This window comes from Mustela nigripes, chromosome 6 (assembly GCF_022355385.1).
Source record: "Mustela nigripes isolate SB6536 chromosome 6, MUSNIG.SB6536, whole genome shotgun sequence".
NCBI lineage: Eukaryota > Metazoa > Chordata > Mammalia > Carnivora > Mustelidae > Mustela > Mustela nigripes.
In genome coordinates, this window is record NC_081562.1 from 63,263,905 (window position 1) to 63,291,523 (window position 27,619).

Genomic DNA, 27,619 nt, shown 5'->3' on the forward strand with positions numbered 1-27,619 from the left:
CACCGGAAGTGGCGGCCCAGCGTGACTTCCGCTCCCGGAGTACAAGGGACGCGGGTCGCCCACTGGTTGTCGGTAAGGCAGTGGGAGTTTGAGAGCATGGAGGCAGCCGGGCCTGTCTCAACGGCTGGGAAGTTTGTGGTGGTCGGCGGTGGTATCGCGGGTGTTACCTGTGCTGAGCAGGTAGGCTGGCGCGCAGAGCCCCGCCGCTTTCCCGACCCCGGAGTCCCTCGTTGGCCGCTTCCCTCCCGCCGCACTCCTCCTTGCTCTCAGGTGTTAGAGGCTGCGTGGTGGTCCCTGGTCGAGGTTGTTAGAGCCTCTCAAGCCTCGCCCTGGGTTCAGGGAGGAGTAGGGAGCAAGGTTTTTTTTTGGGGGGGGGACCCCAAAGCTGACTGAATCAGATTCTGGTCCTGGTTATGTCAGAGCAGCAAGAGGGCTTAAAACTAGTAAGTACTTGGTCAGAAAATTCAGCCCTTTTTCTTAATTAACTGATTGAATTCAGCTTCCGGGTATATGCCGGATTCTTAGTTCATCGTAAATAACTGATAAACTCTTAACGTTTTCTCTTATACTTTCTCAGACTATACTTCTAGTCTCTACAAGGTGGAAGAGATTTCATCTCCAGTAGTGTTTTGTAAAACAACCAGCAAGAGATTAAATGTAACTAGGACTGCTTTTCTGGTTCTAGTGAATAATCAGACAAAATAAATACCTGTGTACATTCCAAAAAGGACTGCTTCGTTGATATAAAGTAAACATTCAGCAATTACTGAAGTCACAGAAGTAGAGCAAGAAATTCAAGAGGTTTTTGCAAACTTTTAATTTTTAGGGTTTTTTTTTTTCACCAAGTAAACACCTATGATCCAGGCATTGTACTAAGGGCTGATTAGTTCTTTATAAACAAGGCGTGCTACCTCCTTTTTTAGAACTCACAGTCTAGTGGAAGACATGTAAATAAATCGTTCCAGTTTAGGGGTGCCTGTGGAGTTGGCAGGGTGTAAATCAGGGCGGGAGTGGCCTTTCGTCTTAGTATGGAAAATTGAGTAAAAAGTTCACCAGACAGACAAGAAAAATCAGAGGGTCCAAAGGGAGGCAAGGATATAATCTCAGGTGGAAAAAGTATAGCATTACCTAAGAGTGGCAAAGCTTAAAGAACATGGTGTTTGGAGGAGGTGACCAGAGGTGAAGGTAGGAAGATTGGCAGAGACCAGATCATAAAGGGACATATAAGTCTTGCTAAGAATTTAGCAAGAAGTTGCAAGTAGTGAGATGATTTGGAATAGTGGCCTAATGTGGTCAAATGAAATATTATGAGAGGTGGTTTGTTCCAATGCATTTGGGCCACGGGCAGCTGGTTAAAATGTGACTGGAAGGCCAGTTGAAAGGTGAATTTAGTAGTACAAAGAAATTTTGAGGGCCAGGTGTACCACTGCAAACAAAGTGGGGAAATAAATTACAGAATATACAAAGAAAAGAAAGGTGGAGAGAGTGGTAATATTATCAAGTATTACAGAAAGTTCAAATGAGATGATACTGAAAAGAATCTGGCGAAGTTTAAAGGTGTATAGATGAATTGAAGATGTTCTTTTTCCCTTTTATTGAATTATTGACATACAGTATTGTCTTAGGTATATGTCATAGTGATTGGATATTTTCATACATTATGAAATGACCTAATAGGCATAGTTAACCTCTGTCACTATACAAAGTTATTACAATATGATTGACTATATTCTTTATGGTGTACATTACATCCCTATGACTTACTTATTTTATAACTGGAAGTTTATTCCTCTTAATTCCTTTAATCTATTTTGCCCAACTCCCCTCCACCCCCAACCCCTTTCCACTCTGGCAGTCAGCAGTTTGTTTCCTGTATCTATGAGTTCTGTTTTGCTTTGTTTTATTCTTTTGTTTCCACAAATAAGTGAAATTATATCGTATTTGTCTTTCTCTGACTTACTTCACTTAACATAATTACTCTCTGGGTCCACTGATGTTGTCACAAATGACAAGATTTATTTTATCTTATAGCTGAATAATATTTCATTGATATTTATACCGCATCTTTTTATTCATTCATCTATCAGTCGACAGTTAGGTTGCTTCCATATCTTGGCTATTGTAAATAATGCTTCAGTGAACATAGAAATGTATGTATCTCTTTAAACTGGTGTTTCAGTTTTCTTCTCTTACATACCTAGAAGTGGAATTGCTGAATATATGGTAGTTCCATTTTTAATTTTTTGAGGAACCTCCATATTGTTTTCCATAGGAGATGCACCATTTTACATTCCAACAACAGTGTACAATGGTTCCCTTTTCTCCACATCCTCACTAACACTTATTATTTCTTATCTTTTTGGTAATAGCCAATTAGACAGTTGTGAGGTTTATCTCATGGTTTTGATTTGCCTTTCCCTGGTGATTAGTGATGTTGAGCATGTTTTCATGTGTTTATTGGCCATCTGTAGGTCTTCTTTGGAAAAAATATCTTTTCAAGTTTTGCCCCTTTTTAAATTTTTTTACATTAAGTTGTGTAATTTTTTATTATATTTTGGATATTAACCCCAGTTGGATATGTAACTAGCAAATATTATCTCCCATTCAGTAGGTTGTCTGTCTGCTTTGTTGATGGTTTCCTTTTTTCTGAAAAAGCTTTTTAGTTTGATTTAATTTTGTTTGTCTTAGCTTTTTAGCTTTTTGTTTTACCTTGCCTGAGGTGAATGGTTCAAAAAATATTCCTAAGCCTGGTGTCAAAGAGCTGATTGCTTATGTTTTCTTCTAGGAGTTTTATGGTTTCAAGTCTTATATTCATGTCTTTAATCCATTTTGAATTTATTTTTGTATATGGTATAAGATAGTGGTCCAGTTTCATTCTTTGGCATGTAAGCTGTTCAGTTTTCCCAACAGTGTTTACGAAGAGAATTTTTTTCCCCATTACATGCCTCCTTTATCAGAGATTAATTGACCATCATATATGTGGGCTTAGCTCTCTGTGCCATTCCACTGATATATGTGCCAGGGCCATACTATTTTGATCACTACAGCTTTGTAGTAGGGTTTGAAATCAGGTAGCATAATACCTCCAGCTTTGTTGTTCTTTCTCAAGATTGCTTTGCTATTTGGGGTCTTCTGCAGTTCCATACAAATTTTAGAATTCTTTCTTCCAATTCTGTGAAAAATGCCACTGGTATTTTGATGGGGATTGCATTGAATTTGTAGATTGCTTTGGGTAGTGTGACATTTTAACAATATTAAATCCATGAGCATGATAGATCTTTCCATTTATTTATGTCTTCCTAATTTTCTTCTGTCAGTGACTTATGGTTTTCAGAATGTAGGTCTTTCACATCTTTGGTTAAATTTATTCCTAGATGTTTTATTCTTTTTCATTTCGTTGTAAATGGGATGGTTTTCTTAATTTCTCTTTCCAGTAGCTCGTTATTAGCATATAGAAATGACCACTTTTTGTGTATCAGTTTTGTATTTTTTTTACTGAAATTTTACTGAATTCATTTGTTCATTCTAATAGTTTTTTGGTTGAACATACTCAGTTTTAATGGTATAGTAGAGAAAGAGCTAGAAATTGGTAGAGTTTAGGAACCAGAGTGTGATTTAAGAAAAGTCTTTCAAGTTCAGAGAGAGTGAGGTTGTAACCAGAGGAAAATGATGAAACAATTAGCAAGTTAAGCCTCTAAATTCTGTTGAAGCTAATACTAAAATGGTTTTGTTTTCCCAGAGTGTATACTGGTTGGGCATTTGGAAGAGGCACAATAGCAATGCCAAAGCACTTGGGAAAAGTCAGGCTAAGTGTTTATTAGTAAGGATTTGCTGTAATATTATCCTACTGCAGGGAAATGAAAATATTATTTTAAAATAAATAGAAGTTGAGTAAAATGTGTAAGCCTGACAATTCACAGACCTGTATCCTGGGGCAAATAATACATTATATGTTAATAAAAATAATTAATTAAAAAAAGTAAAATAGAGGTTGGTTTAACTGTTATTTAGGAAAATATTTTCTTCTCATTCTCTGCATGACAACTTTGAATTGGCATTAAGATAGTTTAAGTAAATAAGGAATACCTCTTTGTATCATTTTTCTTGTTCAGGAGGTTTTGTTAGTGTTTAGTGTAAATGAATTACTTGTTTTATCAGTATCAGTGTTGAATATTACTCACCACTGCCCCATAAATAAGAAGACAGAATAATGGAGACCTTTAGGTGTGGAAAAATGAGTTTATAGTTTCCTAGGTTAATAACATTATTAAAATTGCATTATCCCTGTCTCATCCTCCATGGTATATATAATAATACCTAAAGTTATTTATCATGTATTTTCTCCCAACTTTTTTTTTTTTTTTAATAAGTTGGCTATTCAGTTTCCATCAGAAGATATTCTCCTGGTAACCGCTTCTCCTGTTATTAAAGCAGTTACAAATTTCAAGCAGGTAAGAACCTTTGTATTACTTTCTTAGTATTAGTGTTTTTAAATTTCAGTATCTTGCATAGTAGTTAGTGTAATTATAGTTTTTAAATGTTTAAAATGACAAAATGTTCTTTTGATAGAAAAGAATGTTCTTTTGTTCATTTTAAGATCAAAGCTCAAAGTTTAGAATTATATATTGAATATCGAGAGCACCCAAATGATGTTGAATTTCCTTTATTTTCTTCCCATCTTTTCCTCCCACTAAAAATTACTTTTGAGAAAATTTTAAATAAAGTGTTTTTGAGGAAAAATGTTATACAAATATGATTACAAATGTATTTGGATGTCATTTTATGTATATACACACACACACACACACACAGTTGTATATATACATACATATACAGTTGTACGTGTTTGCAAATCAGAAAAGTGCTTCTCAGTCAAGTTTACATGTACAGATGTTTCAGATATGTAATAAGCATCTGAGAACACTTTGTAGTTCCATGAATTTACATTACACACATCATAACATTACATTGAGAGTCTGAGATCATTTGGCTAATAGTATCATAGAAGAGTTAGCTCTAAACATTTTTGATGTGGTACCTCACATCAAAAAAAGTTTTGATGTATGTCTTAATTATGTATATTTATAAATTATGCATATATTGTGCTATAATTATGTTATAATGCCTATGCAAAAAATTAAGTAAGTCTTTTGTTTCCATACCTCAGTGAAGAATACTACCATAGTCTTTAATACAAATTTTCCCTTACATCCTGATAATAAAATAAAACTTTCTCATGTTGTAAAACGCTAAGACCAAGGATAATTAAGCACAATATATTGTTTATTTAGAATCTGCTTAGAGATACTTGAGGTATCTTAGTACCTAGGTACAACCAAAGCACTTACGGGCTTGGGAGAGCCAGGGAATAAATTATGACTATTAATCTCTTAAAAGAAAAAAAATATACATTCATTTATAGGCTTAGAGCACGTACATAAGAAAAAGGTATATAGCTGGGTCTTATAAGTGTTTTTCCAGAAGACTGAATTTGGTGTAACTATTCCACAGTTGTAAGACTTGAGTTCAATTTTTGCTTATTTTGTAAATTTTGTACACTAGAAGGAAAACAATCTTGGGTTCTAGGCCTAATTTATTTACTGGCTATGTAGGCTTGGCAAATCTGTATCTCAGTTGCTTCACTTGTAATATTAAGGTAATAATATCTTCTTGCTTAAGAAGTATTAAAGTTGTATAGGTTGGGAGTTTAAGATATACTAATATATGTGAAAGTGTATTAGAATAACAAATATTATGCAAGTGTTAGTTATTCATAATATTAAGAAGTAGGAACTTGCATCCTTTTTATCATTTATCAAAGACTTATATATCAGCCAGTGTGCTAGGTACCCAGAATACAGAGATTGAAAGAGCTTATACCAAAAAGTCACTAATGGTTATCTCTGAAGTCAGGGGACAGCAGTAGTGGTGGGATAGTGTGAGATTCAGAGAACGGTAAAGAGGCACATTTTATTTTATCAGGAATTATTTGTTTAATGTTAAAGAATATGTTTTCGTGGCTTGTGTAATTTCTAAAGGAGAAATTTTTACTAATTATAACTCACATTACTTATGGAGTATTTACTATGTACCAGACACTCATCTAAATGTTTTAAATGTATTAATTTAATCCTTAAGTAACTGTGAAGTAGCTTCTTATATTATCCCCACTTACAGATGAGGTAAATGAGTCACAGTGAAGTTGGATAAGTTTCTGAGATATGTATAGATAGGTTTTCAATACAGGCCCTTTGGTTCCATAGCCCTCATGGTTAATGAGTAGTACTTTCTCGGAATAATTCCTCTCTATTGGGGTAACAAATCTGTAAGACATAGTTATCATACAATATGGTAATTATGCTGATAGTAGCAAAAAAAACCGAGGTCATACTACAATATATGCATAATTATTTTTATAAATATATTATGAATGCGTGCCAAAGCCTGACTTTAAGAATCCAGAAAGGCTTTACATAGGAGGGTGCATTGAAACTGAGACTGAAAGAATAGTAAGTTTTCCCATGTTTGTAAGAGGTTGAATGGAGGCAGGCATTTGCCAAGGTGCATAAAGTATATTGCTATGTAATACACTCTAACAGGTACCAATTCAGTGCTGCTGGAGTGTGAAGTGTGAGGTCGAACCAGTAGCCAGGGGCCAGACCATGATGGGGTTGTATGCTATGGTACGGAATTGTATTTTATCAAAATTTAGATGTTGCCAAACTTTTGGAGCAGGCAAGAATGCTGAATTGGAGATAGAAATTTAGTATTCATCACAGTCTCGGTGTCAGCTGAACCATAGGCATGGGGAGGATCTCCCAGGAAGAATACATACAGTGAGAGAATCCAGCAGCAGTGCCCTGTGGAACACTGACATTTAAAGAAGATCAGAGAAAAAGAGAGACCTGAAAATGGCCACCCTTATTAGTCTGATTGAAGAGGAGAACTATGAAAGAGGGGTATCCCCTGAATCCACAGAAAACAAAAGTTTAAGAGGAGTGGTCACGAGACACCTGGGTGGCTCAGTCAGTTAAACATCTATCTTTGGCTCAGGTCATGATCCCGGGATTATGGGATCAAGTCCAGCATCAGGCTCCTTGCTCAGTGGGGAGCCTGTTTCTCCCCCTGCTTATGCTTGCTTGCTCCCATTCTCTCTCTGGCAAATAAATAAATAAAATCTTTGTTAAAAAACAAAAAACAAAAAACGGTCAAAGGTGTCAGTTCCAGGGAGTAGTCAGGAAAGACAAGGACTCAGAAGTGCCCCTTTCTAGTAAATCATTGGTGACTTTGAGACAGTTTACACTATCTTCATAAGTTAATAGGGGGTTAACTCTAAAATGACAGTAAACATACACTTTTCTCTTTTGACATTTAGCTGCGAAGAAAGAAAAGATAGAGTGGCAGCAAATCGAGGACAGGAGGACTAGCATTACGTTGAGTTTTAATCTTTCTTTAAAGGTGGAAAACACTTTAGCATGTTTACCTGTTGAGATTAAGAATCCAGTAGGGAAGGGCACCTGGGTGTTTCAGTTGGTTAGGCCACTGCCTTCAGCTCAGGTCATGATCCTGGAGTCCCAGGATCAGGTCCACATCAGGCTCCCTGCTCAGCAGGGAGTCTGCTTCTCCCTCTAACCTTCTACCCTCTCATGCTTTCTCACTCAATCTCTCAAATAAATAAATAAAACCTTAAAAAAAAGCCTGTAGGGAATAGGGAAGGCCGAAGATGAAGGAAAACAAGGAATACATAATAAAAGTCCTGAGGAGGTAAGTCACGATGGCATATAGAGCATAGATTACTGGATTCACCTTGAAACAGTAGAAATGGGTCAAAGAAGGCAGACTATAGCCAAGAATTATATAGATGGTGGGAAAGAAGTAGTAAGAGTTCTTAGTAGTCCCTTTATGGCCTAGAGGTAAGGTGATTTGCTGGGAATGCAGAGAATGTAGTGTGTTTGGGAAAATTACTTACGGATGGAAGATGTTACTTAGATGTTACTCTTCTCACTATGTTGATGCTTAAACACTAATGGTGTAAGAGTAACAGTGGCTAAACTGGATTAGAGGTCATTGTATTCTTCACTGCCACACACCCAGTTAAATAAATTAGAGCCAGTAAAAAATGTTAGTTTTATTAAATCCTGGCTTTAAGTGTACATCTTTTTCATACTCTGTATGATGAAATGGGCTGCATGCGTAAAGCACTTGTTCTATGCACAGGAGTGGTATTGTCTCAAGGAAAAGCAGATGTGCAGTTGCTGAGTTGTGAGAGGAACTAATTTCTCTTTCATGGACACCAGTTTTACTTGAAAGAACAACCGACACACTATAGTAATTCATATTTGGAAAAATGAGTGAAGTGAGTCTGTCACTTCAAGGAAAACAAGCGACAGTATTTGCTGCCAATAGGACAAAATTAGAGCTTTCCAGCCAAAATTAGAATTTTGGAAAACTAATTTCCTAACTGTGAGTCTCATGGTACTTAAAGCCTTTCCTAATGAGATTGTTGGTGATAGTAATGTGATCTTTTGATACTGTAGTTATATAAAATGTGTTAACATTGGGAAGATCTCCATAACTTAGGGAACCACTATTGTCCACATGATGAACGTGATGTTACGAGATCCACTCCAAGTGTAGGATAGACCAGCAGATTTCACAGTTAGAGAGGATAAAAATTCTTTGATATGGTTTCAAATTCTACATTGCAACTAATCTTTAAGAAAATGTGCTTGTTGAGTTTGTGTAACATCAAAGAAGAATATACAGTTCTGAAAAGGCTGCATATACTTCAACCAAATTAATATATTGTAACAGTTTGAAGGAGAAGCAGATCTTCTGTTAAGATCAGACATTAAAGATATTTGCAAAAATGTGAAACAATGCCATTCTTAATTTCTTTTGGAAAAATTGTTATTTTTTATTGAAAGGATACTATATCTCTTTAACATGTATTGATTATACTTCTAATTGAATTGAATATTTTACATTTTTCTCATTTTTCATATCTAAGGTAGCAGATATCACTGAGCTTAACTCACATGGATAAAAGTTCTTTGGGGTCCTCAGGTACCTGTAAGTGTGTAAAGGGGTCTTGAGACTAAGTGGTTTGAGAACCGCTAGGGCCATGTAATAGGATTTCCCAGTAGTATTTAGGGAGCAGCTGAGGTCAAATGCCAGTCTGCAAGGCCCAGTCCTTCCACAGAAGACTGGGTATATAGGACTGGAAAAAGCAGCAGTAGTTCAATCTTTGTTGTGGGTTTTCAGGGTAATTAATGGTTAAAGATTAGAAAGCAAGGAAGTAAAAGTTTGGGCAAAACATGAAATTATCTACAACAGAGGAGTTATGGCTACACAGGAAGAGAAGGGAGTCCAAGAAGATGCTAATGGGTTTGGACAGCAGGAAAGAGTCTAAAGGCTAAATCACCATAAAGTTAGCTAGTTCGTGGACAGAGAAAACTGTAAGGTTAAGGAGGTCAATAAGCTGTGTGGTCAAAGTATGCAGAAGTGACTAGAGTCAGACCTCATTTTCCAGGCGAGGAGACTAAGCCGTAGTGACCTGGCTGACTTGCCTGAGTGGTAGGACCAATATTTGAGTTCAAGTCTTAAAATGTGGAGTTAGTCTTCTTTACGCTGTTTATAGTACAATTGGCCGACTTCGTTTTATGAATATGAAGTAACTAGTATATAAACACAAATGCAAAGGTTTATTATTTAAAATTCTTGAAATATGGGGTACATGGGTGGCTCAGTGGATTAAAGTCTCTGCCTTCAGCTCAGGTCATGATCCCAGGGTCCTGGGATGGAGCCCCACATTGGACTCTTTGCTCAGCAGGGAGCCTGCTTCCTCCTCTCTCTCTCTCTGCCTGCCTCTCTGTCTACTTGTGATCTCTGTCTGTCAAATAATAAGTAAAAATATTTAAAAATAAATAAATAAATAAAATTCTTGAAATATTTCTTAAACATACATTTTTACCTTTATGATCTATTACAGGTTTCTAAAGTATTGGAGGAGTTTGATGTTGAAGAGCAACCAAAAACCATGTTAGAAAATCGCTTTCCCAACATTAAGATTATAGAGTCTGGAGTAAAGGAACTGAAGAGTAAAGAACACGTAAGAGTATTTATTTCTTTTTTCTTTCTTTCTTTCTCACTTGCTCTCTCTTTTTTTTTTTTTTTTAAAGATTTTATTTATTTGAGAGAGAGCATGGGAGAGGAGAAGCAGACTCCCTGTGGAGCTGGAAGCCCAGTGCAGGACTCGATCCTGGTACTCTAGGATCATGACCTGAGCTGAAGGCAGTTGCTTAACCAGCTGAGCCACCCAGGCACCCAAGAGGATTTATTTCTTTATGACACCCCCTGTTCAATCTTGACAGGCTTTTGCCTGCTTTCTTTTGACCCTGACTCTACCACCACCACCACTAAGGTCCCTAATTTCGTGATAATGGTTTATATTATTACTGGGAAAATTTATACTTGTTGTGGGTTATTGGGATTATATGATTAGTTTAATGTTTTACATGAGCATTAACATTTTATACAGTGTCTGCTGTGTTCTGGGCACCCCATTAAGTGCTGGGAGACAACAGGAATAGTACAGGGCACCTGCCCAGGGAGCGTTCAGTGTCATAGCGAATATACACATGTGCGCCTGTAACTATAGGAACATGAAAAGCATAGTCACTGAAATCTTACCAAAGCTCTGATATTAGGGATTTGGGAGGGCTTTACAGAGGGAGTAATATTTGAATAGGGTTTAAAAGGTGGGTAAATTAAGAGTTCTTAATTAGGGGCACTGTAGGAAAAGGAGGTGGCTTATTCAAAGGCCCAAAGAAAAGGAAGGGGGCACGTGGGAGAGTGACGCTGTCAGAGGAACTGTGGTGGGGACAAGGAAAGAAGATTGGCAGATGAGGCCAAAGAAACAAGACTGTGAAGAGCTGTTTACATCATGCCAAGAAATTTATTTGATAATCAAAGGAGGAATGAAGAGATTTTAGGTCGTGGCAGGGTGATATTGTATAGGATATGCTTTTAGCAAGGTAGATCTGACAGCAGTGTTAAGGAGGAAGTGGGCGGAGTGAAGGGCTGCTGGCCACCCGCCAAATCGGAAGGTGGTTGCAGTCCAAAATGGTAGAAGGCCTGAACCAAGACAGGGATAGTGTAAGTTGGGAAGAACGGCCCAGATATAAATGAGATTTCTACTGTAAAGTCAGCAGGACCGAGTAACCCATTGGACATGGGACTTACTAAGGCGGGCTTAGGAAAGGGTATTGTCGGATGATCAGCAGTATCCTCAGATGAGCTTCAGGCAAGATGGGAAGTAGAGTTTGCAGTTGTTTGAGTAGCTCTCCCTTAAAGAGAAAAAACACTTATAATACATTCAAAACACAAATAATTTGATAGGAAAAAATAAATAAGTACTGAATTTTATGAGGAAAAATTAAAAATTAAAAATCTGAATCCCAAAACCAGAATAAATTTCTAATGTTTACATTAGTACCTATGATATATAACATCCATGTCAATTAATTTGCAAATAGAAGTGTGCTCAGATGTGTAAATAAATTGAGGTAATTTATATTTGGGCATTTGAGTAAATCTAAGTGCCTCCCATTACCATTTGAAGTGTCCTAAATGAGATCATGTCTGTATTATCTGTCCTTTATATTCTTTAATGAATTAGAGATTATGTGTCTTGTCTACTTCCAAAAATTTAACAGTAAACAATGAAAAGAGTTCTTGTGTTTTTTCAGTAGCTAAGTCCAAATTATTTTTAAAATTTGGTCAGGGTCTATAATAATGTTCGCTAGATAAAATTCTAACCATATTATCTTCAGGAAGAATTTCTTATGTGTGTTATACTGTGTGGAATTATTGGCTTTGTTTTTGTTAAGCAGCTGAAGAGTTACAACAGGTAACAAATGTCTCCTTGAGTATCAAGTGCTACAGTTACCAGTTGCCATGTTTTATAAATCAAACACATGGCACACTGTTAACCTCTAAACCACTCTGACAAAGTCTGGCATCTCTTATAGTCATATGTACTTACAGATATATGCTTTCTAAAGGCTACTACTTAGATGTAGGTTTTCATTCAATACTAAGGAACAAAAACAGTGGATCTCAAATATGTATTTTTATTTTTTAAAATTTCTTTTCAGTGTACCAGAATTGTTTATGTACCACACCCAGTGTTCCATGCAATACATACCCTCCATAATACCCACCACCGGCCTCACCCAACCTCCTACCCCCCACCGCCCCTTCAAAACCCTCAGATTGTTTTTCAGAGTCCATAGTCTCTCATGTATTTTTAGGCTCAGTGATGTCATTAAAAATTAATACAAATAACTTTAAAGCCAGTACATGCTAGGAATTAAGGTTAAAGTATTTTTTACTTTTATGAAAATATCCCCAAAGAGCATGTTTGCTGGTAAAGTGATTGTTATTTGTACTTAAGAATATAAATAGTATTTTTTAGCACTTCTAATGTTTTTAGGTAATGTACCCTTTTCTACCACACTCTACCTGGGTATTAAGGTATGATATCATTAGAATTACTACATCTTTCTTAGAGTAATTTCCACTGAGATTGGAAATATTCATTAAGGCCTACCCCAGGTATAATAATCAGAATGCTCATTTTTTAAAATTTCTGAATGTTTAATTTTTTGTCTGAGGTCAGCAATACCCCACTGAATATCATGAGTTTTATGTAAAATCTGGTGTGCATATATCTTTTTTCCCAGGGGAGAAAGACTAGTTTTCACCAGATTCCCAGTATGGCTCATGGCCCTGCAATGATGGTGAATGACAATGGGAGAAGGCATTCTCACATTTACTTTGATTTGTTTACTTTGATTTGCTGTAACAAAGCAGAGTGCCACCAAGAGTTAGCCTTAATGTATTTTTTGCTTTCCTCATGTTGAATTTTTCATTTAAAGTGAAGTTGTATCCATGGATGACCATGTTCCTTCTCTCTCCTTCTTTGCTCTATGTTCTTACAGTGCATTGTAACAGGAGATGGCAGTCAGCATGTGTATAAGAAACTCTGTCTGTGCACTGGAGCTAAGCCAAAGTTGATATGTGAAGGAAATCCTTATGTATTAGGAATCCGTGATACAGACAGTGCTCAGGTAACATTCTTAGGTTGGGTCATAGGAAAGGAATGTGAATATTTCTTAGGCTTTTCTATATTTGAATCAAAGTATTCTCCTTAAAGTGTTAATTCCTAAATTATAGAAGAGGTTTGTTTTAGGATCCATAAACCAGAAAATAGTTATGTTATTGCCAGTTTCAGTTTAGCTTTGGTTGATAATTTTTGTTTTTTTAGTTCATGCTGATGTTCTGTGTTCTTTCCATTGTGCATTGTATCCCAGGTATAACAACTAAGCTGAAGGTTATAACTTATACACACATACATTACTGTAGTTTGGGAATATGTGATTTGTAATCTAAATAATATAATGATCTTCTTCCAAAAAGGTAAACCAGGGCGCCTGGGTGGCTCAGTGGTTAAGCCGCTGCCTTCGGCTCAGGTCATGATCTCAGGGTCCTGGGATTGAGTCCTGCATCGGGCTCTCTGCTCAGCAGGGAGCCTGCTTCCTCCTCTCTCTCTCTCTGCCTGCCTCTCTGCCTACCTGTGATTTCTCTCTGTCAAATAAATAAATAAAATCTTTAAAAAAAAAAAAAAGACAAAAAGGTAAACCATTTCCCGAACTTACTGAACTTACCCCTTAGCAAAGAAATTAATATTGAGAAGATATTTATGGTTAGAATCATGACAGTATCTCTGAACTGAAAAAATCATTTGGTTTGTTGTACTCAGGAACTGTAGTAAACTATCCCAATAAGGTGAAACTCTCTGGAACCTTATACAACTTTTTCTGGTAGTGGATTTAAGGGCTTCTAGAGTTCACTGACCCTTTTGCCAAGAAGCTCTTCCTGGTTTCCAATAATAATACTGTCTTACCTCAAGTTTGTTTTACTTCTCTTCCATAGGGTGATAAATTTTACATTTTTTGATAATATTTCATATTCTTAAAAGGTGATTTTTTCAGCCTGTTCTTAATTAAATAGGAATTCAGAGAAAACTAGAAAAACTTAATTATAAATTATAATTTAATTATAATTATAAACATTTCAGGTTCCCATTATCAAAGATTGAGCATAACTATGTTCCAGTGAGGTCCTCTGCAGACATGAACTGCTCATATTAATCCTGTGTGACAGTATTACTCCCGTTTTACAATTAGGAAACTCTGATGGAGAAATTAAGTTTTTATCTGTGCTAAAGTAGTTATTAAGTCTATCAGAAGTACAATTTAAACGCATACTATTTATCTCCATATCCAATGTTTTTAACAGATTTTTCTTAAATTATTGTCCTCAGTGACAGACAAACTAAAATTAATTCTTTTTTTTCTTGTAGCATTTTAAACAAGTCAGTTTCAGTAATTATTGACTATTACAATAAAGCTTTGGATGAATTTAATAGAAATAGGATTTAATAGAACTTGACGTAGTAGGAAGAGGAATTCGGCTATTCATATGTCACTGTGAAGCAGTGGGACTATTCTGTTACTTTTGAAAGTGCCATAAAAATGACCATGACATCCCTACAGTCATTGTGATCTTTTTTAGGGGGCAGAGGAGGGAGGTGGTAGAGTCATCAATTAGTTGTCTCATAATAATAAGAGCAAAAATTTTTTTCTGATAAGTGTTGGACATTATTGTGCCTGCCTCTAACGGCTTTATTTACATTATCTTAATGCTTGCAGAGGCCAAATGAGATAGAGTCACTTCTTGTTTCCCTTTGTAGTTGAAGAACCAGAGGCGCAGGGGGGTTAAGCAACTTGTCTAAGTTACTAATTGCGAGCAGTTACTAACTCCTAGAGCCAGGGACTCTTAACCACCAAACTGTTGCACTGCTCATTCATGCAAGTTTTGAGTGTTGACTGACTCCAGGGAAAGCGTCAACTGAAGGACTAGGTGAAAAGGAATAACCCTATATGTAAGATACAGATCAGTGTCCTGTTAGTAAATTGATTGGATAAAGGAGTCAGGAATGTGATGATGAACTAGAGGTTGTGCCGCTTTACTGAAATTCTAAACTATGTAATAACTGTAATGTAATGTTATGACTTGAAATGTAATGACTTGAAAGGCAAGGGAAATCAGCAGAGGCACTGCTGTGAAGACAGCCTGGATGAAACAAAGTACTTGTAATATTACAAAGTATTGTAATATTGCGTCCTGGCAGAGTGGGCAAATGATATTTATTTTGTTCCTGTGTAAATCAGATAAAATTCCTGTATTTTCAGAATATTATCAGTGAAGCCCCTTGCTTCAAGTTATGTCCACTACTTACAGAACACTGTGTCCTTTTCAATACAGGAATTTCAGAAACAGCTTACTAAAGCTAAAAGAATAATGATCATAGGGAATGGCGGCATTGCACTTGAATTGGTGTAAGTATGTATTTTTAAATACTACTATTTTTTTTTTTAAAGATCTTATTTCTTTGAGAGAGAGATAGTGAGAAAGAGCATGAGAGGGGAGAAGGTCAGAGGGAGAAGCACACTCCCCTTGGAGCTGAGAGCCTGATGTAGGACTCGATCCCAGGACTCTAGGATCATGACCTGAGCCAAAGGCAGTTGCTTAACCAACTGAGCCACCCAGGTGCCCTAATACTATTTTTTTAATTTGTTTATTTGACAGAGATCACAAGTAGGCAGAGAGAAAGGGAAGCAGGGCTCGATCCCAAGACCCTGGGATCATGACCTGAGCCAAAGGCAGAGGCTTTAACCCATTGAGCCACCCAGGTACCCTAAACACTATTTAAACACTGCTCTGTGATTTGTATGATTATTGGCAGACTAGAAACATCTTGGTATTCTGAAACTCAAAGATAAACGTAATTGTTTTTCATATATTTTTAAGGAAAATATCAACTTTGTATTTTTAGCTTTCATGGAGTTCATAGTTGCAGTGATACCATTGCTGCAACATGAGTTTAGGAGTTCTCATGGTTACTGTCTCAAGGGGTGACACACAGGTGACTGGAGAGATGTGGCCCACAGATATGTTTGGTAAACATGTACTATCTTGAACAACAATTTGAATGTGCACACTTTTAGAGCTTTCTAATAACAGTCCCCACCACTTACTATTTATACCCATCCTGCTTCACTCATTTATATGGTTACTTGATTGGCCCATGACTCGCTAGTTCAAGATATATGGTACTCCCAGCTCTTGGTTTTTTGGAAGTCAGAAAATGTTGAACACATAAATTAAAATACTATCTTAAGGGGCACCTGGGTGGCTCAGTGTACTGATCTCAGTGTCCTGGGATCGAGTCCCGCGTCAGGCTTTCTGCTCAGCAGGGAGCCTGCTTCCCTTCCTCTCTCTCTGCCTGCCTCTCCGTCTACTTGTGATTTCTCTCTGTCAAATAAATAAATAAAATCTTAAAAAAAAAATACTATCTTAAGATGATATTTCAGGTTCAGAGAACATTGAGGAATCGATATCCTGCTATGGTTTACAGAGCATTGATTTTCTTTGTAATTGTATCTTCCCACGGATGGCTGACATGGAATTGTTTGGACATTTTCAGGCCAGAAAGTGGAGTCCAAGTACAAAGAGGACAAATTTATATCAAAATGAGGAATTTGCCAAAGCCCTATCTATTCTAACTCTTGGACTAGGTTTTTGCTCCTTATTCTGACAGGGTGGTGAATCCCAGTGGAAGCTTTTAAGAGTTCCTAAATTGCCTGAGTACTAAGAGTGGCAGTCGTTCTTGAAATGATGAAGTTTGTGGCACTAATGAGAACTGCAGAGAAAAAAAAAAGAGAAAAACTAGAGTCAAAACCAAACAGAACAAAGAGGAAGGAGGAGGCACATCACAAATTTTCTCCACTAGCGATTACTGAAAGTATAGCTTAACACTATGATTCTTTGCATTGGAAAATTTTCTGTATTCAGAAATGTTTGTAGTCTTATACCATTTAATCCTGTTCCTCATTTTCTTTAGGTTGGAGATAGACTATATAATTTGATAAAACTCCTAAGGAAAGGACACATATAATGCTGTTATCTCAGCTTACGTCCACTGATGATCAGGTGTTCATCATATCATGATGAGAAATCACACAAACTCTTTCTGCTCTTCAGTAGCCCTCATGATCCCCCAGGGCAAATGCGCATTTTCTTCAGTGTACTTTTCTTCTTTACTAGTATAGGTTAATCCTTTGCTTTTCAAAACCTTTTTTTTTTTTTTTAATACTTTCACAAAACCATACTTCACTGTTTAAGGGTGGTCTTAAAAAATAGGATACCTCTGTGGTGAAGTATCTTGCTGAGGGCATAGCTCATAGGCTAAGGGGAGTACAGGGTGTCCTATCAGGTGGGGCACATACAGGAGTTCTCATGGTTACTTATTACTGTGGCTTACTAGTCAAGCATCAGTATTTTAAGCTATACTGATATGCGTTGTACTATTGTATTACTTTAAAGTTTCTACAAAATGGTAGAGGAATTTCTAATTTGTGAAAGCTAAAGAATTTCATAGTAACTATGTGCCTATATGTATATTGATAAGAAATTTATTACTGAATGTTTGTATATTCTACTTTCTGCTCATCAGCAATCCTGTATGACCTGAGCAGCATATAGAATATTCTCCAAAGAATGTGAAATTTAGTAACTGTAAATGTTTGTTTCTGCCATAGCGAAGCAGGAATTTATGAACACATAATAAAGGCTCATTAGATGGTGCAAGAGGATCTTTTACCATATTGTCAGAAAGCATGAACATCAGATGATGTGAAGTGAGATGTATTAAACCTTATTTTTTGTATCATCCATTTACTGATTAGCTTGAAAAGTCCATGTGTTACATTATAGCGTCTGTGACATAAAGATGGTGATATTTTGACCATAAGTCAGCATTAATAGTTCTTAACATGTGATAATCTTAGTACCACTACCGGTTCAAATAAAATCCTAGTACAGTTAGGATGACCATATATCCTGTTTGTCTAGGATTGTCCCAGTTTATCAGTTGTACCAAAACAAGTATTAACAGCAGAAAAACCTAACAGACTTCAGGGACTTGGTGAAATGAATACTAAGCAAACCACCCAGCTATTCTGGGTGATCAGACCAAGAGATAAAATAGCAATGTGCAGGAGCTCTGGCCATCTCATGAATGGTGATGGCCTGTGTACACCACAGCCGTTCCTTTCTTCCTTGATTTTCTGTGAGCCGGGTCTTTCTTTGACTGGATGGCTTGGACATTTCTGAGACAAAGGGAGAGGACTACAGAGTAGTGGTTTCTTTATAACAGAGTTAAAATTTTAGTTGATAACTCTAATTCTCTCCTTTTCCTATCTCCTTCCATAATGTTGCTTGAGTACACAAATTACTTGTTACCAAAGAAGTGAAGTATTTTAACTGTATACTATCCATCCATCTATCTATCCATCGTTGGTTATACTGTAACCACGTCAAAAAAGCACTGTTCATTCATGGAACCCTGGAGAACATTCATACAATAACTATGTTGGGGAATTTGACTGCTTAGAGTGATGCTCACTGTAATGAAATTTCACCTGATACTCAGTTACATATGTTTGTCATTTTTATGTTCTTTCAGTAAACTGGTTAAATTTATTTTATTACTTATTCTACTTCAACTCTTTTTATCCTGAAAGAGTATTCCATTCCTCCTTACAATCATTCTTGCTCAGTTTGTCTTAAACTACTTTCTTTACTTTTGCCTTCAGAGATAATTATTTGCAAATACAGAGATTTCTACTCAGACTTTCAGAATTGCTCTGAGTAACTTTAATATTCCTTTTAGGTATGAAATTGAAGGGTGTGAAGTCATTTGGGCCATTAAAGATAAAGCTATTGGGAATACTTTCTTCGATGCAGGAGCAGCTGAATTCTTGACTTCAAGGCTCACTGCTGAAAAACCAGAGGGCAGAATTGCACATAAAAGAACCAGATATACAACTGAAGGTAAATACAGCATCTTATTCATTAATTCACAGATGAAACTGTTTAGCTTTTTAGCCATATAGAAAAAGGCTACAAGAAATATAGATAGTATCATTTCTGTATCTTACATGACTTAGATTTTCCAGGATTTCTTAAAATGACAAATATGTATAATTAAAACTCAAAATTTAAGGTGAAGTAAATGAACCAGCCTATCTGCATCTTTGCAAATAGTAACTGGACATGACTTAAGGTAATTTTACCAAAACATGCAGTGAATTAAAAAAGAAATACAGGGATGCCTAGGTGGCTCAGTTGGTTAAACACCTGCCTTCAGCTCAGGTCATGATCTCAGGGTCCTGGGGTGGAGCCTTGCATGGGGCTCCCTACTTAGTGGGGAGTCTGCTTCTCCCTCTCCCTCTCCCCTTCCCCCCAGCTTGTGTTTATGCTTGCATGCTCACTCTTGCACGTGCACGTGCGTGTAAATAAATCTTTAGGAAAAAAGAAAAAAAATAAAACGTAGTATTTTAAGAGCTTTTTTTAAAACTTGGCTTACACAGTTCAAAAAGAATTCTGTAAGTTTTGAGGGTGCTAAAAATTGATAAAATGCTTAAAAACAGATGGCTAATCTTTTTATTGAATTATAACAAACTATAATAGTCAGGTGTTTAACAGTAGTGATACAGTATTTTTTTTAACATTTAATTTTTTTTTTTAAAGATTTTATTTATTTGACAGAGATCACAAGTAGGCAGAGAGGCAGGAAGAGAGAGGAGGGAATCAGGCTCCCTGCTGAGCAGAGAGCCCAATGTGGGACCCAATCCCAGGACCCTGGGATCATGACCTGAGCCGAAGGCTTCAACCCACTGAGCCACCCAGGCACCTCATGATTCAGTATTTTTATACATTATGACATGGTGACCTCAGTAGGTTTAGTTACTCTTGTCACTATACAAACTTACTACAGTACCACTGACTGTATTTCCTGTGCTATACTTTATAGCCCTGTGACTTATTTGTAACTGGAAGTTCATACTACTTACTACTGTTCACCTGTTTTGCCTGCGTTACCAGTGCCTCCCCTTGGCACTATATCTGAGCCTATTGCTTTATTTATTTTGCTGTTTTAAAATATTTTCCCTAGTTTAACTTGCATGTGTTTATTTTAAACAATTTTACTGAAGTATAGTGTTACTGAAATAACTGAATATATAGTTATATATAGTGTTACTGAAATACTGACTATAGTGTCATATTAGTTTCAGGTGTACAATAAAATGATTCAACAATTCTGTGTATTACTCCGTGCTCCTCATGATAGGTATACTTTTAATCCCATTTCACCCATACTTCCATCCTTTGGCAAACACAAGCTCTCTGTATTTAAGAGTCTGATTTTTGTCTCGTTTTTTAAATCCCACATATGAATGAAATCATGTGGCATTTGTCTTTGACTTATTTCACTTAGCATTATATCCTCTAGGTCCATCCATGTTGTTGCACATGGCAAGATCTCATACTTTTTAATGGGAGTGGTATTCCATTGCATACATACCCCACATCTTCTTTATCCATTCATCAGTTGATGGACATGGGATTGCTTCCATATCTTGTTTGTTGTAACTAATGCTGTAGTTAACACAGGGCTTGATATATCTTTTCGAATTAGTGTTTTTCTTTTCCTGGGGTAAATAGCCAGTAGTGGAATTACTGGATCATAGGGTAATTTGGGGGTTTTTTTTTGGTAATTCTATTTTTAATTTCTTGAGGGAACTCCATACTGTTTTTATACAGTGGCTATAGCAATTTGCATTCCCACTACCACTGCATGAGGGATCTTGTTTCTCCTCATCTTTGCCAAGACTTGTTATTTCTTCTTTTTTTGATTCTAGCCATTCTATAAATATAAGGTGATACCTCATTGTGATTTTTATTTGTACTTCTCTGATTAATGATACTGAGCATCTTGTCACGTCCCCGTTAGCCAGGTGTCTTTAGAAACATGTCTTTTTGGGTCCTCTGCCCATTTTTAATTTTGATTGTATTTTTGTTACCAAGTTGTAGGAGTTCTTTATATATTTTGGATATTAACCTTTTATCAGATCTCTTACCCTTCACTTTAACATACATTTGGGGATGTATGTATAACACATTGTGTTTAAACTCAACACTTGATCAAAACATTATCCATTTTATAGCTCTATATCACAAAATATTAAGATAATAAAATACCCACATATCACAAAATATTAAGATAATAAAATAATCCATACAGATATCTTAGTTTAGTCATGCTGTATATATGTACATATGAGAATTATAACATTTCCTAAAAGCTTGAGAATACAAAGCATACTTCTCTGCCTGGCAGTTTTTAGATCATTTGAATTTTGAGTTGAGTTTATTTTTTCAGGAAAGAAAAAGGAAACACAAACCACAGCTGGTACTGGCAGTATGGGCAGTGCTTTGGGACCTGATTGGCATGAAGGCTTGAATCTCAAAGGTACAAAAGAGGTAGGTGTTCATATATGAATTAAACCTAAGATGCAATTTTAAGTTTTAAACTGTTCGTTAAAAGCTGGTCACAAATACGTCAAACAACTGCTGGGTTACTTTACTTAAAATCCAAAGTGCTAGGACAGACAGGACCAATGGCAGTTGGTCCAATTCCTTACCAAAGTTAAGTATTTCATTCATCTAAAACTGATTCGTGCCCTTCTTTTTAGTTCCTCAGGCGGACAGATTTCCAGACCCAGACTACAGTGACTGTAACTGTCCTATTTTTAAATTAATCTTTTCTCAAGTCACTTCACATGCATTATACTATCTTAAAGATTATTTGATGAATTCTAAATAAAATAGGTATTTAACATCCTAATTGGATAAGCAGATAACTTGCTTTTATTCATTTTATTTATTAGATATTTATTTTTAAATAGTTTAAAAAGCCTGTGATATTTAAATACTGTAAGAAGCATCTGTGGAGTCCTCATCACCGTATATGATTTCTTTACAGCCTTGGGTAGTTTGGAGGGGAGCTGGCTTCATAGCATACCTAATTTTGGTGATAGAAATTATATAAAATCATTTCTTCCTGCATCTTCAGATCCAAAGATTAATAGTATTTTTAACCTGAGAACTTCAGCAGTTTGGTTCAGTAAACATTATCTCCTTTATACTTGGCACTTTACTAAGGTTCTGGATATTACAGTAAGTTGGCAGGGACCTGCCCTCAAGAGGCTTTTATAGTCTCTAGCAGTTGTAATTTTTAAACACTGTATTTGTAATTATCATTTAGACTTAAACGCATCCCCTGCCAGTGCAACTAGTTGTTCTCTTAAGTTCTGAACGGATTTTTGCTCACTCCCTTCATGCACAGAAATTGAGAGGCTTTTTAATTTGGGGCAGCCAGTGTGTTTTCCTTTATACTGTAAGATTATTTTTTCTGTGTGTTTCTGCAAGTATATTGTAATTTTTTTTAAATTATGAGTAACCTAAGTCATTTTTTGGGAATTTGTTATTTTAGTTTTCTCATAAGATTCACATTGAAACTATGTGTGAAGTAAAGAAAATCTTCCTTCAGGAGGAATTTAGAATTTCTAAGAAAAAGTCCTCGCCTTTTCCAGGAGACCATTCTAATCAGTCAGTCACAACCGATAATGGTAAGTAATAAAATAAGAAAAAATACCAGTAATTTAAAAGGATGAAACCTTACTTAATCTTACTATATTAAAAACTTCAATTTCTTTATGAAATTGAAACATAAAAAGTAAAAATGAAAGCATTAATTAATAATGTAAGTCATTTCATTTTCATTACTTAAGTCTTCAAGCTTCCTGATAATTTTACATGGGGTTCATGATGCTATAGCCACAACTCTTTGAGTCAATTACAGATCAAAACAAATATAAACAAAGCCTTTATGCTCCCAGGGGTGAAATGACTTCCCCCAAATCAAACAGATTGAAAATCTATAAATTTGGGATTAAGAAACAGATCAAATCCCTATTCTACACTTCCTGTGAGAACTACTGCTGTTTGAAGAAATAAACTCAGCTAGACTGGCATATGAGATATTCCAGTTATTGAATTCTTTGTATTTTTCCATGGGAAAAGGTAGTGTTAGAGTTTGAATATGAGTAATAAGGGAAAACGTTGCAAAATGAGAATTTGGACTAAACTCTTAGTGGAGTATAATAGCTTAATATTTAGAAAATGGTTATTGGCTTAAAATCATTTTGTTAGAAGTAGTCTAAATTTGAAGGAAAGATGTTTAGAATGCCATAATTTTGTAAATATACTCAAAACAAGAAGACAGTGCTGACTGCATTATAATTGTTTAAGCAAATATGCCTTATAAAGTTATTAAAGGGTATGTTTTAAAGTCCTCTCCTGCCTTTTTCTTTCACTCTTTATTCTAGGCATTACATATTCACATGCTAATGACAGCTGGTGGTGATAACATTTGAGAATGAAGGTGGTTTTTTTCTGTTTGTTTTAAAGAGGTATGGCCTGTATATGTGGAATTGACTAATGAAAAGATATACGGCTGTGATTTCATTGTCAGTGCTACAGGAGTTACACCAAATACAGAACCTTTCCTCTGTGGCAACAATGTAGGTGAAATTTTTTGTCCTGCTATGAGTATTTTTAAAGTAGTATAAAATTTCTAATTCTCAAGTATAAATCAGTGTTCATTGTTTTAGTGTAAAACTGTAACTTAAGGAAGCTAAGTTTAGTGTGCAGTCATCCTTTATTTGTAGCATTTCATATTGCCTACCTAAAATTTTAAGTGGTAAACATCCCAGCATCAGTGTCCTCATAAATGGGACATAATGCACATTTGTCTAAAGGTTGATGAGATGAACACCTATGAATTCTTACAAATGATTCTTTTTAGAGAAACTGCCTTTTAGCATTTGAAGCTCGCAAAACTGAAGAATACTGTAATTACAAGTCGGGTAGTAACTATGGTTACTGAGTGTTCTTGATGTTGAAAGTCTTAAGAATTTTTGAGTAGGTCTGTCCTAGTAGGATTTTGATTCCCTAATAATTCAGCTGAGTTATCTAAACTTTGCAGCTGTTTTTCACTCTCTCACTAAAGACAGCATACTGAGGTATAAAAATTTGACTTAGTCTTTTACTTTAGAACAAAAAAGACATCTTTCATTTTTCTTCCCATGTATACTTATCAGGAACCTCATTTAGTTTGCTCTAGGAGAAGATGGTGGCCTGAAAGTGGATGCTTATATGCACACATCTCTCTCTGATGTCTACGCCGCTGGTGACATCTGCACTGCATCCTGGCAGCCCAGCCCGGTGTGGCAGCAAGTAAGCCAGCATCCATCATCACACCTTTGTATCTGATTTTTCAGATTCCATCTGACGGTAAAGGAGTCGCTACCAGCAAATCCAAATTTCCGGTTTTCCCACTTAAGTAGGAAGCTATCCTAGAGTTTTCTGTGACATTTTAAAAAGAATGTTTCCCTTTTGGCAAGTTATTAAATAGAGGTGGAACACACTGGGATGTCTTACCTTCATACATTTAGCAGCAGTGTCCAGTGGAACTCTGTGACAACAGAAACATTCAATATGCTTGTAGTGTCCACTCAGTAGCTACATGTCTCTGTTGAGCCGTTAAAATGTGCTGAATGTGACTGAGGAACTGAATTTTAATTTTACTTACATTTAGTGGCTGCCAGACTGGACAGCGCAGCTTTAGATGAATGAATAACATACTGAGGTATAAACCATATAGATGATGGGGGGATCCTGATGACCCAGTTTTGTCCCTCTGGGAATTATGACTGAAAAAATTTCCTATAGTGAACAGCCTTCCTCAGCCGAACAGCTCCATCCAACTGGATGTCCACGTCCTCCTACCCTCATGGTGCTGCCTGCCTCTTCAGAGTGGAGCAGAAATCCTTCAGGAAGATACTCAGACTGTAGTCATAGGGCAGGTGGTCTTAGCAGGAGTAGAGATGCAGGTAGGCATTACAGATAAAACAACCAGGTAACACTCAGTGAAAGACCAGCTCCACAGGTAGATTTTACTCCTTCAGATTAACTATGGAGTGTGAAGTAGCAGAAGGGCTAGATGTAGTCTGAGAGGCACCTTCAACACTTATGTGTTTTTACGGAGATAAGTCATAGGAAGAGTGCTTTCAGCCTGTTTCGAAAGTGCTAGCTTGTTTTCAGTTTTTCCTACATTCTGTGACTTCTGTGGCATAGCTGTCTTCAAGTCTGTGAGATTTTTTTAAACACTTTAAACCCTCTAGGGTAAATTATATCCTTATTATGTGTCATACTCGGCTACAGGCAATATCCAAAAACAAAACAGATGTCTCATTCTGAGTGAATCTAATAGATCTTGTCTCTTAATTTGTAGAAGCAATAAATAAGTATACCAGTCAGTTTTATATGATCCAGGGCCCTACATTAGCTTATTTAATTCTCTTAATAGCCAGAGAATAGGTGGTATATATTTATGTTTCAGGTGAAGAAATTAAGGCTGTTAATAAACATGGAGAAGAGTTGGTATTTAAATCTCTTGACTTTCACAGCCAGTGTTATATCAGGGATTCCTAAAACTTTGTAGAAATAAACATACAGTAAATTAGAAATAAATAATGTAAGGGAAGAATTTAAAATTCCCAGCATCAGTTGTTGAAATCTGATAAGATTTCCTAAGGCTGTACACCCAACTAATACATCAGTTTAACTGCATGAGAGGCCTTAACTATGTAGCACCAAAATCTGAGGATTAGGAGAAGAAATGAATTCTTCAGTGATCATCTATTATCTCTACTTACGCTGATGATGAAACTTACTATAAAAAAGGTGACTAGTTAATTAGTAGTATTCTTACCTGGTACGCCCTGAAATGTTTTAGTTATTTGTAATAGTTTATTGAAACAGACTTGGTATCATCTTTTAATTTGAAAGGCAGTAATTTGGATAGAATTATGAACTAGCAAAATCGGGTTTGGTTAGCATGGATTGGTGACTGCTTCTACAGCAAAGACAATCCAACTAATCCTCTAACTCGCTAGATCTAGCCAGTCTCAAGGACTGTCAACATTGAAGTCATTTAAAGAATTTTATAAGGCATCTTTAAAGTAAGAACAATGAAAAATTTTCTCATGACATTTTTTTCTTTCAGATGAGGCTGTGGACCCAGGCTAGACAGATGGGATGGTATGCAGCGAAGTGCATGGCTGCAGCTAGTTTAGGAGAATCTATTGACATGGACTTCAGCTTTGAGCTTTTTGCTCATGTAACAAAATTTTTTAACTATAAGGTAAGATAAGCAAATCAGTGCCTTTTCCTTAGTCTTAAAACGAAAACCATGTAAATACTTACTCAGATGAGAAAATTAAATAATTATTTTACAAAACATGACACATCTTCTCATTTCCTCATTTCTTGGAAATCAGTACCTGTTTTTACCACTGGTCTTAATTCCTGTTCATTACCCACCTTCCTGTGCTATACTGTTTTACCCATAAGTGGGGGAAAGTCTCTTCTAGGCTTATTCCCTGTTGGTACATTTTGAGATTCATTCTTTGTGGGGAGAACCAATAGCTGTTACACTCAAGAATGAACCAGGTGCTTTGCCGTGCATATTATTTACTCTTCACATTACTCTGAGGCAAGTTTTTTCTTCATGACTCTAAGCTGGTGTAATCCGGATCCTACAGATATTAATTCACCAGATATTTTTAATGTTCAGAGACTGTGGGGTGGTATCATCCATACAATAAATGCAGTGCCATTCAGATGTTTTCTTTGGGACACTCCCCAATTTTTGTGAATAGATTCTAGGTTAACATACATATACATATATAGTGTTTCCTTGTTGGTACTCATTACAATAATGTTTTTATCCCTATCTATAGGTTGTGTTGCTGGGAAAATACAACGCACAGGGCTTAGGTTCAGATCATGAATTAATGCTGAGATGTACCAAAGGACAGGAATACGTCAAAGTTGTCATGCAGCATGGGCGAATGATGGGAGCTGTCTTAATTGGTGAAACTGACTTAGAAGAAACATTTGAAAACTTAATTTTAAATCAGACAGATCTTTCATCATATGGAGAAGATCTGCTAGATCCAAATATTGATTTAGAAGATTATTTTGATTAAAAAAGGCATTTCAAAGAACTACGTAAAGTTCCAAATACTAAGTCACAATAAGGTAATACACTGACTTAATGAAGTTAAGAATACAGAAGTAATAATGATTTCAGTGGGAAAATATTAAAATATTAAAATATAACAAAACCACTTACATAAATAAAAGGGTTACTCATTTCTGATTAAGCTAGGTTGTTACCTACTTAGACAACAATTTGGTTGGATACGCTAGTCATTCTGATTGTGCAATGTCAGGGTTATGGTTTCAAGAGGCATATAGTTTTACATAGAGGTGTAGCAATATCTTACTTGGTAATATCATTTGTATTGATCCCTTATTCTATTTACGTTTGGATTCTACAGCTCTTCTGAGCTGAAATCACTCCCTTTCTGTAATCAGCCTTTGTAAAATATTCCATATAACTTTGCTATCAAATGTTGGTCATATCAAAAGAAAATAAACATGTCAAGGCACAAGA

General features: G+C 36.1%; 1 protein-coding gene across 2 annotated transcripts; it reads left to right on the forward strand.

Moving 5' to 3' along the window:
* LOC132020632 (pyridine nucleotide-disulfide oxidoreductase domain-containing protein 1) lies at positions 1–27,619 on the forward strand. 2 transcript variants are annotated; one of them, XM_059404779.1, is made up of 12 exons: positions 1–180; positions 4,371–4,451; positions 9,992–10,111; positions 13,005–13,133; positions 15,394–15,467; positions 18,863–19,023; positions 21,416–21,516; positions 22,529–22,664; positions 23,506–23,618; positions 24,211–24,333; positions 26,165–26,302; positions 26,901–27,619. In XM_059404779.1, the coding sequence occupies exons 1-12, from the start codon at positions 97–99 to the stop codon at positions 27,147–27,149; spliced, it is 1,509 nt and encodes a 502-aa protein (XP_059260762.1). In that variant the 5' UTR covers positions 1–96; the 3' UTR covers positions 27,150–27,619. The 2 variants fall into 2 exon arrangements, with proteins under 2 accessions (XP_059260762.1, XP_059260763.1); XM_059404780.1 differs by lacking the exon at positions 13,005–13,133.